The following is a 17,595-nucleotide window of genomic DNA, read 5'->3' as shown; positions in this document are numbered from 1 at the left end:
CTCATCGGCGTGTGTTACTCATCGACTTTGGATATTGCGGGATTGGTCGAACTCCCTTCTAACAGCCCTGCTGAGTGGAAAGCCAAATATCTTCCCGGTGTTCCCATATCTCCTTTGCTGCGCTGGGATCAGGGATGGGGCAATCATGCGAATTTTCATGAATGGATTGACTGGGACTGGCAAACTTGGCTTGAGCACTGTTATGAATCCACAAGAGCATCCATAACAGAACACATGCGGTCCATTTGGCTTCCAAAAATACCTTGTATATCACCGCCTCCACGTCCATCGGTATCTTCAGTGTGTTTCCCCGCACCTTTGCCGTTCTCCGGTTCCTAGAATTCTGACGTGCCCCTTTTTATCGACTAAAACAAGAAGAACAAATAAGCAGATGGCCCGTGGTCTGGACTTGAATATCGATGCATGCGTTTTGCCCAACTCTCTATGGTTTATGTGCTATCATTTTCCACAGGATATGTGAAGAGGGGAGGCCCGGTGGTGCCACCTTCATTTTGGGATAACTGTAGAGGATCACGGCTCCTCATCATAAATCAAACCCGCGTTCCAAGTGCGCGACATCCTCCCATCTTGACAGCCACTCTCCCTGCCTTCCTACCTGCCCATGAAGCAGACGGAATTCGAGCTGCCACCAGCACAGATCCATCTGCTCGTGAAGCTTCTGATTTGGCCCACCTCGGACGCCCTGGAGAAGATCAAGCAGGAGGATCGTGCCTGTCTCTCTCGGAGGAGAAGAAGTGCCGGTATCTGAGTGAAGTGGATCTAACTTGCCTAACCAGTCAGTCTAGTGCCAAGGGTACAGCACCGAAATGGAACATATTGTATTATTTTTATGTGGATTCAAACAGGCCCAACCCCGGGTCGGAAGTGTCGAGAGTTATGCGACGAAACTCCGATCATTATTATGCTATTCTTGTGACTTTGATCAACCCCAAAAAGGAAAGCTGCCCTGGTGCAAGTTATGGTTTCCATCTGTGCACGACAGGCCCTATTTATCATCAATTCAGACACCGAGTCTTATTACCCGCTGTATCACCTTGAACAATGGAGCCAACTCTCTGCTTCTTGGAATGTCTACTAAGAATCTGAGACTCTCCTCCGCCTTCTTCGGTTGTATCCGCGAAGCTCCATTGCGCGTCTTGATACTCTGTTTCATCAGATAATGTCAACACATCAGAGCCATCCAAGGTAAGGGCGGCCTCGGAAGCCATCTGGCACTGAGAAGTAGAATGGAGAAGTTGAGATTGAGCCTCTTAAGTGCCTTTCATTTGTTGCCCTTATAAATTTGTCCCTATTGCACTGTCAATTAGAGCTCGTTCAACGGCTTTGACACGCTTCGGGGTTCGCGCGCCTTGCGAACATGCCCCAAATACCAGCTATCATGTGACATCTAGCTTCGCATCTTTCCGTAGCTTCTCGTAGCAAATCTTATGCCAAATCCCGCATTTTCTGGTGTGCTTTATATCACTGTAGATCTACAGCTAATGCAAACCAGTTCCTTGACAGGTCAGGCACCAATCTGGACCACACATTTCGCCCCTTTCATCAAGACCCTGTGTCCGGAAAGAACCTCAGATCAAGCACATTAGCCCAATGACGCAGCTTCATTTGGCCGCACCCGTATGCCCTAGTTTAGCCGGCATTATTTATAGAATCCAGGGATCAATTTGAACCGCCCTCCAACTGGTCTTTCGTACGTATGCACCTAGGTGCAGTTATTCCAGGTTACAAGCCATTCATTCGGCATCGGTAGGCGGATCAGGCCTCAAATGCCAAAAATTCACATCTCACCCCTGAGTATGAATATGCGGACCGGAGACTGCCATCGCATAACTATCGATATACAGCCTTATTAAGAAGCATAACGAGGGAAATTAGTGGTGCTTGCGGGCCTCAGTAGCCCACAAAGAGGCTCCAGTCCGGTCAAAAGCCTGGAGTATTTGACTAATTTTCAAGGGTTCGGGAGGGTGAAGAGTCTATTTTCTGATAAAGATGATGACAGCAGAGGAAATCGGGGTCGGCAGTTGAAGAGAAGTGAACAAGTCAACTTACCAACTTACCAACTAATAACAAGGCTGAGGACAAGGTCCAATTTTTTTTTTTTTTTTTTTTTTTTTTTTTTTTTTTAATATATGTCCAGGGAATCAGGGTGCCAGCAATGGATAATGAAACGATCGAACCTGCATAAAACAGCGTGAGAGGTCAATGAAATTGTTACTCTGAGTTAATTAGCACCAAGGAGAACTCCGCGTACACACCAAATGTGGATTTCCAAGTTCCAATAGCTCAGCTGCCTGATAGAACTCCAGAGTAGTTGAACAAAGCCCCCAGACTATTTTTGTTTTGCGACCTTTTTGTTAGTGCGCCTTCAGGGGCTGGCAGAGGAGTGGATCATTGGGTGTTAGGTTGTATCCAGGCTTGTCCTTGTCATCAGCAGTCAGTGAGTAATATCGTCACTGACACCTCGTGCAAGCATGGATGAACCCGCTGATTTCTGCACAAACCCGCCTTTATCTCCGGGCGGATTTGTCCAAGGGCAAGTTAGCAAGTTACCAATTAATTGTCAGGAAGTAAATCTCATAATAATGAATGATGTCTGCTGGGAAAAAAGAAAAGAAAAAAAAAAACCCCGCCTTCCCGTGGAGCTGGGTCCCCCTCCAGAATCTCCCCATCGTTGCCTGATCACAGAGCGCGAGAACAGACTCACCTGGCACCTGGTATCTCGTGGGTTGAAAACTCATTTTACTCTTTTCACATCACTTTCAATACTTCTGCCTCCTTGTCCCGGACCAGTTTATTTAATAAGTGTCTGCTGACTCGCTGCGCAGAGACATGGAACTCCATTTTCCAAGAACTCCCATTCGCGCCGTTGCCGCTGGAGACCTTATTAAGATACGTCTCTGGACATGGCATCGTGCACCAAAGAGCCTGCATCTGTATTCAGTCTCAAGTTCAAAAGACACTCCAAACAAAGACCTGCGCAACCACTATTTTGCTCCGTGCATTGAAGCCAGAACAGAGCAATCCTCGTCACTCTCCAACAAGATATACTATTTGCATTCATAGATGCCCGTCTCAAGACCTGTCAGACCTTCAACGGAGGTCGAATCATAGCCTCACTACTGTTAGCCGCAGGCGCAAATATCAACAGCGGTCAATTTATTCCGACCCGACTCCGCTGATGCATGCCGTTCGAGCCGACCAACCTCAGGTGGTCAGGTTTTCCACTGGGGTGGTGTGCGGTGGATGAGGCGGGCACATTGTCCTACAACACGGTCGCTGTGCGGGCGTCCTGGAAGTTCCTGTTGGACGTTGGGCGTCTGAAATATCTAAGAGCGAAATTCGTCGTATGGGTTTATGCCGCTGCTTCCAATGGCGTACGGATTCGGGCCGTTTTCTCCTTGACAGAGGAGCGGATATATATGTCCGATCGAATCGCGATCGGAAGACGGTGCTCGATGTCATGTGTTCGCATTTCAAGCACCACCACCCTATGCTAAGTGGCTGCACTGTGCATTGAAAAAGGGTGCGGACGACATACGAGGGACAGCCCGGGTTGGACTCCGCTACATGTGACTGCGACCCGTGGATCAACGCTGCTTCATGTGGCATCGGAGATGGGTCGTAGGTCCACAGCCAGCAGTTCTTTCTGCAACATAGCACACGACATATGAGACGGGATGCCTACACCCGCTTTTAAACCAGAATGCAATATGATATGGAGCAAATAGACTTGAGGGATTATATTGAACCATGCGAAAAATGTGAAAGGTGCCCGTTGAGTAATGGCGACAGGTAGGGCCTGCCTGCCCCATTCTTTCATCACTGAGCATGCCGTTGTTCCAGACGAACAGGCTTTTGGTATCATTCCATACAGTCCGTAAGACAGGGTAGCAGGCGGCGCATGAGCTGGTTTTGTATCGCCCAGGGATTAACTACAAGGACAAAGCCCTCGCAGGGCCGGGCGGAAACAAGAATGACTCTGCTTACTATGGATCCATTAATAGTAGTAGTATGGAACCTTCAGATCATTTTTGACATGATCTCAAAGCTTCCCGAACTTCTGAGTTTAAGCCAAATAATAAAGGAGTGATGATTCCTGTCAAACCCAACCGCTGCGGCTAGGCTAACAAAACCGTCCTTGGAGGCGATCCCAGCCTCTCTGATGCATATATATATAGATGCTCTTTGACAGTACGTACTCCGTAGTTGATTCCATAATATTTCTCAGACCCTTGTCTTTAATTAACTCTAATCCTCATTGACCCGTAACCCTAGCGTTACGGACTATAATTACTTAGCTGCATATTCCTGATATAGTTCAATCTATAACCTCATCAAGAATTAGGGGCTAGGGGTTAGGGTTAGGGTTAGGGTTAGGGTTAGTTAAGGGTAAGGACCTGAGAAATAGGGTTAATATCACCACCGTCAAGAGCATAGGATGAGCGTTGAGGTATTATGACTTGTTAGCGCATTTAGTCTTCATGTCTTCTGATCTTGGTCCGAATGTTTCGATTAACCGTTGCCCCAGCAGCCGCACCACTGCGGCGGATACGGTTTGACCACCCTCCCATCCAATACAAGACGATTTTTCCAGCCGAATTTTGAAAACCACATCCAACTTTTCCCGGAGGGGGTGGAACAACCAGAACAAGAAGATGGATTTCAAGGGTTTCTGTGCAGGATCTCGGATTCCATGTTCTTGACAATAAAACAACACGATAACAAAAGATGTTTCCTTCTTTCACCGGACTCTGGAAGTGATTCAATCGGGGGCATCATTAGGATGACCCTTCCAGTCTCCACAATCCCCACCACATTGTTCGCATCTCGATTTTCCCAGCCGCAGCAGCATCGCGTCCGTCCCGCACAACAACCCCTCGTCTAGATGCAGAGAATTGCAGCCATGCTGCGCTACGAACGGTGTGTGCTGCCAGGCTTTCAAGCACGGCGGATATTCAAGAGCACACACCCTTGTCCTTGTCCACCTATTTTTATCTCACGATTCTGTCATGGCATATCACGCTGATGGAAGGTCAACTGCTTTTGTGTGTTCTCTCGCGGAAATTACATGTCTCTTAACGATTAGAACAAATCAATGGTTGTTTTGAGAGATTTTTATTTATTTTGTTTTCTTTGTTTTTCCCCGCTTGCAAGAGTTAAAAACAAACGAGCGAATACGCCTCCCAGGGGCCAACTCCCCCCCCCGAATCGTCAACGGTTCTAACTCAAAACAGCCCATGAGCTGCAGATTTTGCAGAGACAGCCCAAATCTCCCGAGCGATTGATCCGCGGTCCAAACATTGAGTATTTTTTTGCCCGAATCGAATCCTACGTCTTTTTCTACTCCGTAGGGGATGGATCCCTGGTTCTTCAACCCGCTGCCCATGCGCCCCGGCCAGGTTATTTTTGAAGTTATTTCAAGCGATCAACCCCATTGCTCTCTCTACACACGGGTGTCTGTTCCCGTCATCTTAACATCTTCCCTCACAGAGAGACTGAAACCGCCACAAATCACAGCATGGAACGGACTGCCCAATCATACACAGAATGGGTCCGATCCTTGCATTGCGATGGAGTGCTTGGCTGGGTGCCAAGTTGCCCGGACAATTACCGGCTCACCTCTCTGGTCGTCAGCAACAGTTCATTCTTGTGCTGCGGGTCAGCTAGACCAAGAAGAGCGATGATGGTCCATAGGTGACAGGGGGGGAGCCCAGCACATCAAGCGAACCCTGTAGGAGTTTGTTGGTTTGTTGACCAGTTGAGATCAGGGATTCAGTGCTGCTTGGGGGGGGGGGATTCGTGTGGCTGGACTGCGAGCACTGCCCAAGCCATCTAACTCGCCTTCTGCTCCTGTTTCTCTGTCTGACTCTTTCTCTTGTTATGTTTCTTATTTCTTCCTCGCTGCAGGTTTCCGTTCTTTTATTCATTTCATTTCACATCTACTCACCCTGTGTTGCTTTGGGAATTTCATTCCTTAGATCTTCTTCCACCTTCAGTTATTCGTACATACGTACATATATTCGGGCTCGTTCCAAGCAAATAAGTCAAGATACCTGAGACACAAATCCACAGATCCACACAACAATCATAATGCATCTGGTTAAGGCTCTCGTTGCGAGTGCTCTCCTGGTGGCCGCCGCCGTTGCCCAAGGCATCTCCTTCACCAGCTTTCCCGACAAGGTCCAAGTCGGCGATCCTGTAACTGTCACCTGGACTGGCGGTACTGGTGCTGTATGTTTAGAAAGTGTTCTCATCTTCGAGATACAGAGCCAATTGCTAATCATATTCATCTAGCCCGTCACCATCACTCTGCGCAGGGGACCCAGGGAAGACCTGAAGGACGTTCAAATCTTGACCAGTACGAGCATCCATTATCCATCCTCAACCCGCCATCTACTAACAATATGCAACCACAGCCTCCGGTAAGGGCGGCTCCTTCACCTGGACCCCTGGTTCCGAGCTCGAAAATGGCAACAACTACGCCCTGCAGATCTCCCAGGGCACCGATGTCAACTACGGCTCCCTCTTCTCTATCAGCGGCGGCTCTGGCACCGGCGATGACAAGACCACCTCCTCTTCTGTCACTACCTCTCAAACCACGAGTCTCAGCCGTTCCGCCAGCACCCCAGCCACCACCACCACCCACGCGCCATCGACCGGAACCCCAAGCGGCTACCCAACCGCTTCTCTCAACAGGACCACCACTGCTGGCCCACGTACCCGCACCACCTCCGTGATCATCACCCCTTCCGGCCCCAAGTCTGCTCCTCCCACACCCACGCCAACCACTGGTGGCGCTGCGGTGATGAGCAGCTCGTTCGCGCTGATCATGGGTGTGTTGGCAGCGTTTGCATATTTGAATTGAGTTAACCCGTATTGATTTATTAATTAATTATTAATTGACTTTTTTTTTTCTGTTCATTGGAAAATTTTTTGTTTAATTTCTAAGATTGTTCATTTGGAGAGTTGTTTAAATTTTTAGTTTTTTTTTTGGTGTGGATGTTTTTACCTTCTTTTTCCAGGGTAAGGGAGTTTGAGAATGTGGGGAGGAGGAGATGGTGAGCGAGAACGAGGCGGCTATACCCTTCCTTCACTGACAGAGAAAAGCAAAACGAGCAAAAATTATATAGCTGTGTTTCTATTTGAACGCTGTCTTGTACCTCTATCCTGTCTACCTACTCTTTGCCTACTCTTCTGCCTCTTTTCCTCGAGAGATTATCTCCCGATGGTCTCTGCACACCGCCTCGTCTTGTCGTTTCACCTGCGTATGAACAGTTTTTGGAACCTGAAGCGGTGCCCGCTACATGCAACTGTCGTACAACCAAATACGACATGTGGGAATCTCAGAGCAGTGGAATGGGATAGGGTTACGGAGGACGTGCTTGTGCTGAGAGTTCGAAACTGGTTGGGAAGAGACGGCGATGAAATAAGGATGCTCCGCTCTGCCAGGATGGCTGGCTGGCCGGCTGGTTTATATCTCCGCACTGCATATGTAAAATAGTCGATACCTCATCCATCAGGAGTCCCAGGAATTCAATCAGAGTTATATATATATCTCTTTTACTGGAGAGTGGTAAGGGGGTGGTGCAGCTGCTTCTCTTTCACTGGTTTTTGTTGTACTGTTCTTGACTGTCCCATGATGGATTTTATGTATCATATATATTGTCCCCCCCTTGGCTCTGACATGCTCTGTTTACATTACACACATCCAAGCATTGACAGCTGGGCAAATTCCCAATTAAACAGAAGTATGACATTTCCCTACACGAATATGGGGTATCTTCCGTAGGTGATACCATGTACCTGCGCAACCCTACTTCCTCATATCTTTCCCCCCTCCCCCGTTTTTACTGTATAGGAATGGCGCCCTGAAAACTGGAAGTGTGAAAACCATATACCATGAAAAAGTTGAGGAACTCATAGGTGGGATCACGAGAAGAAAACCCTACTTAAATCGCCCTTGAAGAAGATGTCGGGATGTTTAATCGTAAGGTAAAGCATGGGTTCAATGTGTGTAATGTAGTGGTACAATACATACATGCCGAAGTGACTCGGGGTAACTACCTATTTATACACATGTAGATATACTGCATATACCCCGTGCATTTCTGTGCTGGAATAAGCTACCTGGCTTGCAGGAGAACGAGAGAACTGGAGAACGGGCGGGGAATTTGGATTTCTGGGGACGGGAAAGGGGCTTTAGGTTTTACCCTTTGAAGATGAGACTTTGTGGTAGCCCCAGATTGTTTTGTTTGATCTGCGTGGGAAGTAGATCAAGCCCAAATGGCAGAAGTACCAATCAACGATCATACAGAGAATCAAGGAATCTGATAGCAGTGTAAAAGATAACGATGTACGGTATATATGCTGTTTGTGCACTAAATAGATCGAAACTCCCAAAGAAATTCTTCACAAACAGGCTGTAGTTAATTTTAGTATCATTCCCGTACGTCTTTTGATTTTGCGTGGATGCTGACATCATGAAAGACGCATTTGGGTTGCCAGATTCTTTCTTTCTGGTTTTTCTACCTTTTTTTCTTCTTTTTTTTCTTCCCTTTCTTATCAGCTAATGGACAACACCCATTTCACTCGACCACAACACTTCCCTCATTTCAGTCAAGCACATAGTTATTTCATTCTCTCTGCGGGCTGTTTGTTTGTTTCAAGCCTTCTCTAGAGTCGGCTTCTTTATTTATTTTCTTTCTTTCTTTCTCACCATCCCAGATGAAGCAGCTGCATGAGTTGTCAGTAAACCAGGATCAAGACTCTCTTTGTATCTCACTCTCTGCAGATTGATCTTCTCTCTTTGATACTGTCTATATTAGCTCTTCATACATACACCTGAGCATCTTGATGTACTGGTCTCACGACTTGGTTTCATTGCTCAGTTTCGTACTTGTGTTTGTGTTCCTGTGTAGCTCCCCCCGTTCGCATTCCGACTGCTGCAGACAAACCCTCCCCATTCAATTCAGTCACAGGCTAACTAACAGCCAGCATTACTGCTCATTTCTCCCCCCAGCCTGCCATGTCTCGCCAATGAAGAAACAGAAAAAACCACCGCAGTCAGACATAACTCAGGTGTGGAAGTTGGGCTTGACCTCCTTTGCCGGTATGTTCGGATATCAGCCATCTCCACCACTATCCCGCACCGGGCTGCATTCTCCAGCCTCCAGCCTCCAGCCTCCCCTCCCCTGCCTTACCCCAACCCCAACCCCAATTGCCTTCCTTCAGGCGCCTCTCAATGCCCCCTCGCCTCTGCCGTTGCACAAGTAGAAAAACAAAAAAGAAGGGGAGGAAGAGAAAACAGAGGCTAAAAAGGACAGAGTCCCAAACAAGAACAGTGCCTCTTATAATGGATCGTGTCAAGTTGGTCAAGAACAAATTTGGTTTCCGCAAGATACCCAGTGCTAATTCTTCTCCTCTACCCGTGGTTGTGAAACATTCAGCTGCAGAAGCCCCCCAGATCCGCCTAGCCGATGTCGAAACCCAGCTCAACATGCATCAGTTCAATGGCCTCTTCGAATCCGCTGCTCCCGAGCGGCTACAACAACAATCCCAAAGCCTCCAGAATGGCACAAGTGATGGCCCCCAAGAAAACCCTTCCGGTGAGCCTACTGCAGCATACACATGAACCCCTGTCGTATAATTTATAAAAAGGCATATAAAACGGCTACTAACAGATATACCTTGCTCTCCTTGCCTGCAATTTAGCATTAGACCCAGCCACTGCCACTACCCGAACCGCCCCCTCCGCTACCGCAACATGCAACGGAGAATCACCACAAAACCCTGAATGGTCTTCTGCCGTAGGACACGCAATGACAGGAAAATCTGGCCGGGTCATCCACAATCTACAAGAAGACATAGCCCGCCTGACACGGGAATGCAGTCTCCACCGCTCTCGCGCAGAGGAGGCTCAACGAGTAAATGAAGCTCTCAGACTCCAACTGCTGAACGTAACTGACCGGCTGCGCAATTCCGAACAAGCCCACGAGGCACACCTGATTTCGATTGCGCGTAAAGATAGGAAGATTGAAGAACTGAAAGCGGAGCTGCAGGGGGAGAAGGAAAGACGGCTTAAGGCCGAGGATGATGCGCGGAGGACGAACCAGCTCGCTGCCCTGGAGCGGGATGAACACCATCGCGCATTCGCTGAGGCAAATGAGATTGCTGCACAGGCGCGGAATCAGTATGATACGCTCTCGCGCGTGCGGGCCAAGGAGCAACTCGAGCTTCGGACGAGGCTTGATGCGGCCCGACGGGAGCTGAGGGAGCTGTGTGGGAGGGAGGTGGAGAGGCAACAGCAGCTGATGCGCTTTGATGTGATTATCGAGCAGAAGAATAGGGAGATTGAGGCTGAGAGGGAGCGGATGGAGAGGTTTGGGAGGCTGTTTGCACAGTATAAGGAGGCGAGTGATCAGGCGGTTGGGGAGTTGGTGGAGCGGAGTAAGCTTAATAATGCTGTTATCGATGATGTGGTTGAGCAGGTGAGGGAGGTTACGGGGAGGATGAGGTGGGTTATTAAAGTCAAGGAAGAGGTTAGGGGGGCGGAGTGATGGCGAGGGGGATGGAGGCTGAGGTGCAGACGCAGATATGGGTGTTGATTGACGCGTTTCTTGTTCTTTTTTTTTTTTTTTTTTTTTTTTTTGTCATTTTTCTGAGAGATACCCAGTCCGCAACTCGCAAATCCCGGTCTACAATACTCGACATTTGATATTTGATACCCGATACCCGATATACGATTATGACGTGAGGGTGAGTTTGTTGTACAGTTCCAGCGCAAGAAAGAGCGAACTGTATTTGAATCCGGTCTACCCCTATCCCTTTCCATCTTTAAGGTGGAAGCCAGCAAAATCTGGAAAAGTGCTGTCAATTCAGCTCAATTGAATCCATGGATGTCAATTGTGCTGGTCCTATGACCTTCATGTACACCTCTCTGAGTTTTAGAGATCGATGGAGAGATATGGAGGGGAGAAAAAGCCCAGATTAACTGGCATTTCCGGCGAGACGAAAGATATATATCCATCTCATGTCCACCCTCCGGGAATATCAGATGCACTCAATATCGTTTCCCCTCTTTCTCCCTCACACACCACCCGCGATCGTATTGCTTACCATCTGCTGCGGGCTCCATGCATGTACTGTATATGTACTGTACCTGTCCATGCCACGTTTTACTCTACACACACAAGAAGAAACGCAACCTCTAACGATCAAACACTTTTACGTTCCGTGAATTCTCATACCACACCATACATACACATACCCCTGCGTTGATGCAGCGCACTTAATACGAGACGGCATTGCAAAGAGTCTACCAAAGAAAGAAGCAATTTCGCATTTCAAGAAAAGATACAGGCTTTCTTTTCTTTTCTTCTTTCTTATATCGACTTTTCTCGTTTTTCTTTCCCTTTTTATTTTCAGACAATACTGCGCAGGTTACATAAAACTCAAGGTAACACGGTATGGGAGGTTATCTTTTTCATTATCATGGCCTTTTCATTTCTTCTTAATTTCTCATTTAAGAAGTGGCAAATTTTTCTGTTGTCTGTTTACATTCTCATTTTTTCTTACCTTCTTTACTTAACACCTTGCGGAGTCAGCTTTCCGTTTGTATTGGTTGCATATATCCTTTTAATTTTCTTTTTTCACATCTTGAGCACCGTTTTTTTAGACGGACATGGCGTTTGCTAATGGATTGCCTTAATTTCTTTCATTCCCTTCTTCTTCTATGGTAATACGGACCTTTTTCTAATTGCCTTAATATCCAGGCATGTAATTGCAGGGCCCTAGTTTTCTTCTTCGCAGATTCGTTTATAATTTCCCTCCCCTTCTTCTACTTGCAAAAATTTTTTCTAGTTTCTTCTACAGTGTTTTAAATGCATTCCTATTCCATCAAGTCAGTCTGACTATGCGGATGCCCGTTCTTGCAGCAATGATAAGAAAAAGAACCAGCTAAGGGCATTCCAGGTTTTAGCTACGTTGCTTCTGCCTTCTTTTTGTTCTTCTTGTTGGACTCGGACTCGGGGAGGAGTGAGGAATGCAGTCAACTACATCCTCTAACTGCTCTGCCAGATATTTTATATCCGTGTATTCCATGAGCATAAATACTCCCTTGGGCCCCCTCAGCTGCATCCCAAGCTTTTTCATACATTTATGTATATATGTACATGCATACATATATTTTCATAAGAGCAGCTCCCAGTCAGAGAGCATCACAAATGTCCTCTTCATACTACCGCGGCTCTTTCTCAGTATTGAACTGACACTTGGAGTGAGAAACACAGCTGCATAGATTCTCATACACTGCATTGACATGGTGAACGGCATTTCAGCATCTGGTCGCATTGCTTACATTATCAGGACACAACTGATTAACTAACATCAAAAATGAGTGGAATAACCCATGGATGTGCTGATTGTTTTGTTTTCTTCTTTTCTTTCTTTTTCTCTTTCTTCTCAACTAACATTCCACTGTTTCATCAACCCATCCTAGCGGACAAATTGAGTGAAGAAAGGAAGAAGAGCTCCCTTTGGTTCCTTGCTGCTGTTCTACCTATATCTATTTCTAATTTTCACTGCCTTCTTTAATCTCTGCGTCTTCGACGCGATAGTGCCTTTACTGTCCTGTTCACCTGCTGGTTGGTCTGTCCTCCGCGCGTCAGTCGGCTCTCTTATAGCTCACTCATACAACCTATCCAAAACCCTTCGACAAACACTCTTGGAGCCTCTAGCTATCCTACATTGGGGCTCTAGCAGCCTTCCCTCATTCGAGACTTGGAATTGTTTAAGGCCTTTGATGTCCCTTGTTTAAGGTAGCAATCTCTGAATGAACTTTGGCTTCGATATCTCCCCCAGCTTCTACCCCCGGCTCTCCATCTGCTTTTCCACCCTTACGAAGTAAGAGTGAAGAAGACCATTAACTGATAGACAATCCACTTTCAATGAAAGTGGATTAGTCTCTGTGAATCAATGCTGTCTGTACCCTCACTTTTCTCTTGAGATCTTAGTGATCCATCCATTTTTGTTTGTTTACATCAAGGTTTTAAACGTACATTATTACCTCGAATCTGCTTCGCACTGACTGTTACATCTATTTGCTTATACTCAAGTCCCATCAGTCAGAATATCTGGCTTCAAAGAGACGTCTTTGCTTCGGGGTCCACATTTTGATTACAGTACCCCTGAAGCAGGGTTGTTGAGCATCATCGTATGACTTTATTTGAACCCCTACCTCCATCTACTTCTCTTTTAGTGAAACTCTCTGCCTTTCCGCATTTCTGCATATCGAAAACAACGATATCTCAACATGGAAAATCCAAAAACATTGACTGTGGCTACTATCTGGAAATTTGACAAAGACGCGGTACGTTGACATCTTGCTCCCCTTCTATCGTATGGATTTCCAACTGACAACTCATATTCAACGTCGTTAGGCTGGGGATATTAGAAAGCTTTTCATGTTAGTTACCATAATAGCCCCTACCCCAACGAGTTTCTTTTATCATACTATTATTAGAAGCTGTATACTAAATGCCGTCACTCGTGAAGGAAAACTGCCAATACTAGCTCTGGGTTCTGCAAATATGAGCCTGCTGAAAATGTGAGTAAATTATCTCCTTGCGAGGACTTTAGAGGGTTTCAGATATGTCTGTTCGTTTGCTAATCTACTCTCCTGTTTTGTTCGAATAGGTTTTTGTTGTGGATGGCTGTGATGTTATTGGATCTGCTCCTGAACTGGGCTACTTGGTTGCAAAATGCATTGGTGGTGGGGGGGCTAATGACATGCTGAAGGTAAGGTCACCCAAATAATATTATGTTTCTTGGTCAGTTACATATATGTTAACTTATAGGAATCTCTCACCTTTTCATACAGATTTCGAGGGTTTCCCGTTTAGGACCGCTAAACACCCAGAGCGAAAATCCTTATGCTGATGATACAGATGCGGAGACCAAAGGAACCCTTATCGATATAGCTCATATCAGTGAATCTACCAAGGTTCCGTTTACCATTGAGTACTGGCAACCGGAAACTGGAACTGTCGGGGTCTTTGAAAAATTTCCATTTGCCATTACCGAAGTTTCAAGATTGTCCGGAGCGGACGTTGCTCTTGAAGAGTCTGATAGGAGACTCCGCGTATCCAGCTACCTCACCACCCAGGTCAAAGATGCTTTAAACCGGCTCTTGAGTTTGCAAACTTCCCTTGTAAGTGTTCTTTGTCTGCGATTCCGGAACCAGTTCACGCCATGTTCATGTTGAATGCGTTATTGGCGCTGCTCTGGGCTGGTTGCCAGGTAGCCGCAACTTTCTTTTATTTATCCTCCTTCCCAGCCCCTCTCGTTGATCATCATTCTTTGCCTTTTATTTCCATGCTTCCCCTTCTGTGGTGCCACCAATGCTGATACCTAGTTATTTCTGCCAGTCTTTTTCAATTACCCCTCATATTGCACACGTTCTAAATGTCTCTCCAGAGCTTGAATATCACCTCACGCTTTCTGTCTACTCGGAGCTAAACTCCCAGGCGATTAACCGTATCCTCGTTGACCCGGGAAGGAAAGAAATAGGTGGGCTATGCAGAATGCTTGCAACCGTCATTGTGCCAGTAAACCGGCAAAAATCGTGAAATGCACTTCCCTGCCAACATCATAGAGCCTCCATGCCCAACGATACCCACAAAGGGACAGTCCAAACTATGGGCCAATTTCAAGTTCCGAGGCCTGGGGAATGCGTCAAATATCCCACAGTTTGTCAAACCAACTCAGCAAAGTCGGTTTCAGCAAAGGCGACTCCAACATAGTCAGTTGGACAACCACAGCTCCCTCGCGGCTGTTCAGCAAGAAGCCATCCCTGTTGAGAGGCATCCTTTCTTGACCCAGGAAAAGGTCTCTCGTGTCAACAAATGGGTTGCTGCGGGAGTTGAGGCTGGCGCAGTCGGTGTCGGCGTACTCGAACCTAACAGCACTCCTTCTCCAAACCCTTCTGCTCTGCCAAGACTGCCTCTAGGGATTTAAGAGGCGCAAAGCCATCATCATCGATACAAAGGGTCATAGTTCCGGATCAAATGAAACTTCAAAGCCGTATCCGCTCGCAGAACCTGATAAAGCCAACGAAGTTGCTTCCGCCCAACAGAAGCTCCAGCTGCCTGCGAATTCTAATGAGTGCGCCGACGAACAGTCGGAATGTTACACTTCCACAAGAGGCCTCCAAGAAACGACCTCTAAGCCCAAGTTAAGCCCCAAGCCAGCTGCGAAGCGAGGATCGGTCAAACTTATTAATATGGATGAAACGCCGGAGATGCCAACAGCAACGATACCGCCCATGGCACACTTAGAGTCTATTTTAAAGCCAGCACAAGCAGGCCCAGAATCGGAAGACTATAGACCTGGACGTTCAGTTGAGAAGGGTCGTACTGTCCATTACACCATGAACAACCAAGCTGGGAATAACACTCGAAAGGGTCAAGGGGGCATGAGTAACTTGGAAAAGAAAACTAAAATTGCGGAGAGTTGGGACGTGCCTGATATGTCGAGAGCAATGACTTTCGATTGCCGCCGCCCTTCTGCCAAATCCATTCAGCAAAAAAGTGAATGTAAAATTGTCCAGCAGGCTAAAGAAGTTGAAAAATGTATAACATCCACTAATAACTTCCTCCGGCAAATTGGCCTAGTTTTGAATGGGGCTCGATCCTTTCCAGGAAGCCTTTCTCTAGAAATCCAGTTGGGTCTGATTCTAATCCATCCCGCGGCAATCGAGGCGAAATATAAAGAAGCTATCTTTAACACCCGGTCATGGAATGTTATATTTCAACCAAAGAACAACCTCACCGCACCAAGCACAATATTCACTGACAGGCTGACAACGTCGGGCGCAGACATCGAATACATCGTTGATTTACTGGACGATGAAGGAGCCAGTCCATGCCAAATGTTTCCAGATACAATCTTGTCACGCCGCGTCTGCTATGAGTTTCATTGTACAACCAAGAATAATGAGTCTTTGGTGGTCACCGTCGATGAATCCGGAACAGCAGTCGTCAATAGACCGGAATTTATTCTTGGCTCGGTAAGCGCTCACTGCGCGGCTCACACCTGGGATATGCGAGGTTTAGTCAAAGGGGCAATTGAGTATGTTCGAGGCGATGAAGAAATCAACCTCGCAATCCAAAATCTCATTGCCAAATTGTATATCCGACCAGACAAGTCCGAGCTCGAGATTTTTATTCAGAATCCTGAAGATGGGCCATTGCTCATTACAAACGCTTTCGTCAAGCGTTCCACTAGACATGGTTTCCATAAGCATGAGACTGGACCTTGGCATACTAACACTACTTGGAAGTCTGCTCAGAAGTCTTCTGCTGAACACCCAAACCCCTATTCCTCTAGCGGTTAAAATAACAACACTTTGAGTGGCAGCTGCAGTCGTTCGAGAACATCACGAGAAATCCAGGGACCAATTCTTCAAATCACCGAGGTGCAAAATCTTCTTTTCGGAGGTCATGAATATGACAAATCCACCATTTGTGCCCTAGCAGAAAATCCAGAGGACATGGTAGAAGGCCATAGGTGGTGGTACGAAGTATCGATTATAAACCTAGAAATCGAGAAGATTCTGCGCAGCTATAAATACCTTGAGCTTGGCGACAGTAACATTTCCTGGACTACCTTCGACCTGCCCGCTTCTGCGTCCAGGAATCCGAACAAGGCTGACTCCAATGTTACAGGCCCCCCTGCCGCGGCGAGCCAAAATCTTACGGGTGAAGAATCAGACAACCACACCTCATCGGGGTATCAAACAATACGGTAGAGATAAGTTCAAAGGACGTTAGCGAAATGTTCCACGCTGCGAACAAGATTGTTGAAAAAAAATCGATGGTGTGGGCTGGGCTAATTTTGGCTCCGAGTCCACGGCCGCGGATATGATCGATCGTGCAGCTTCGACCTCGCTGGCAGCAGCGCCGTCACTGTTTTCGGCGACCATGCGTGTCCCGACAGAGATTGGTAGGGGACGTTCTGGCTGCTTGGAGAGGTTGCCTAGTTTGAATGAAATGGAGAGTGCGAGTGCTGTGAATGGGCTTCCCAGAACTGATGTTACCGAGAGCGAGTTTTGGTAGATGTTGGTTTCTTCGTTAGACGGGTCTTAAAAGGGGTTCATTTCTTTAATTGACATTATTCCTGTTAAAAACATATCTAGGAAGGTTATGCAGGAAGATAATGGGGGAGCAGATGTTTGTTATGCAAATTCACAGTTGAGAGGATGGTGTCAAGGATCAGAGATGTGGGCTCCCAATTTATAATTCGTTTTCCAAGTTCTTTCAGGAGATGCAAGCTCAAGCAAGCGAGTTTTTGGTAGTAATGTTTATTCTCAAGAATGGAACCAAAATTCATGATTTGTAGCTTAGCTATTGTCAACTTAAATCGGCTTTCCACTGCCCTTCAAAGCAAGGTAAACTCATAGAATTAGGTACATCGCTCAAGCAAATATATTGAAATGACAGGTTTACCTTTAAAATAAATTTGTGGATTGATACCTCTACTCCATAGATGCATTTATTTGTATATAAAATGTTCAAATGG

The 17,595-nt window shown here is 46.7% G+C and overlaps 6 protein-coding genes across 6 annotated transcripts; 5 read left to right on the top strand and 1 right to left on the bottom strand.

Moving 5' to 3' along the window:
- Positions 1–18: 18 nt before the first annotated feature.
- PADG_02572 (uncharacterized protein) lies at positions 19–1,229 on the bottom strand (the record flags this gene model as incomplete). Its single annotated transcript, XM_010759738.1, has 4 exons — positions 19–197; positions 263–335; positions 617–789; positions 1,043–1,229. 4 exons carry the CDS (start codon positions 1,227–1,229, stop codon positions 19–21), a joined length of 612 nt encoding a protein of 203 aa, XP_010758040.1.
- Positions 1,230–2,492: 1,263 nt separating this feature from the next.
- On the top strand, positions 2,493–3,268 carry PADG_02571 (uncharacterized protein; the record flags this gene model as incomplete). The annotated part of the gene is made up of 2 exons (XM_010759737.1): positions 2,493–2,742; positions 2,847–3,268. 2 exons carry the CDS (start codon positions 2,493–2,495, stop codon positions 3,266–3,268), a joined length of 672 nt encoding a protein of 223 aa, XP_010758039.1.
- A 2,843-nt stretch (positions 3,269–6,111) lies between these two features.
- PADG_02569 (uncharacterized protein) lies at positions 6,112–6,886 on the top strand (the record flags this gene model as incomplete). The annotated part of the gene is made up of 3 exons (XM_010760212.1): positions 6,112–6,252; positions 6,316–6,379; positions 6,438–6,886. 3 exons carry the CDS (start codon positions 6,112–6,114, stop codon positions 6,884–6,886), a joined length of 654 nt encoding a protein of 217 aa, XP_010758514.1.
- Positions 6,887–9,373: 2,487 nt separating this feature from the next.
- PADG_02568 (uncharacterized protein) lies at positions 9,374–10,577 on the top strand (the record flags this gene model as incomplete). Its single annotated transcript, XM_010760211.1, has 2 exons — positions 9,374–9,626; positions 9,733–10,577. 2 exons carry the CDS (start codon positions 9,374–9,376, stop codon positions 10,575–10,577), a joined length of 1,098 nt encoding a protein of 365 aa, XP_010758513.1.
- Positions 10,578–13,330: 2,753 nt separating this feature from the next.
- PADG_11449 (uncharacterized protein) lies at positions 13,331–16,825 on the top strand (the record flags this gene model as incomplete). Its single annotated transcript, XM_010760618.1, has 9 exons — positions 13,331–13,387; positions 13,458–13,483; positions 13,573–13,624; positions 13,714–13,815; positions 13,898–14,227; positions 14,445–14,586; positions 14,672–14,964; positions 15,026–16,368; positions 16,435–16,825. 9 exons carry the CDS (start codon positions 13,331–13,333, stop codon positions 16,823–16,825), a joined length of 2,736 nt encoding a protein of 911 aa, XP_010758920.1.
- A 112-nt stretch (positions 16,826–16,937) lies between these two features.
- PADG_11448 (uncharacterized protein) lies at positions 16,938–17,315 on the top strand (the record flags this gene model as incomplete). The annotated part of the gene is made up of 2 exons (XM_010760617.1): positions 16,938–17,128; positions 17,213–17,315. 2 exons carry the CDS (start codon positions 16,938–16,940, stop codon positions 17,313–17,315), a joined length of 294 nt encoding a protein of 97 aa, XP_010758919.1.
- Positions 17,316–17,595: the final 280 nt, after the last annotated feature.

This window comes from Paracoccidioides brasiliensis, assembly GCF_000150735.1.
Source record: "Paracoccidioides brasiliensis Pb18 unplaced genomic scaffold supercont2.3, whole genome shotgun sequence".
Classification (NCBI taxonomy): Eukaryota; Fungi; Ascomycota; class Eurotiomycetes; order Onygenales; family Ajellomycetaceae; genus Paracoccidioides; species Paracoccidioides brasiliensis.
This window is presented reverse-complemented; position numbering and strand designations above follow the sequence as displayed.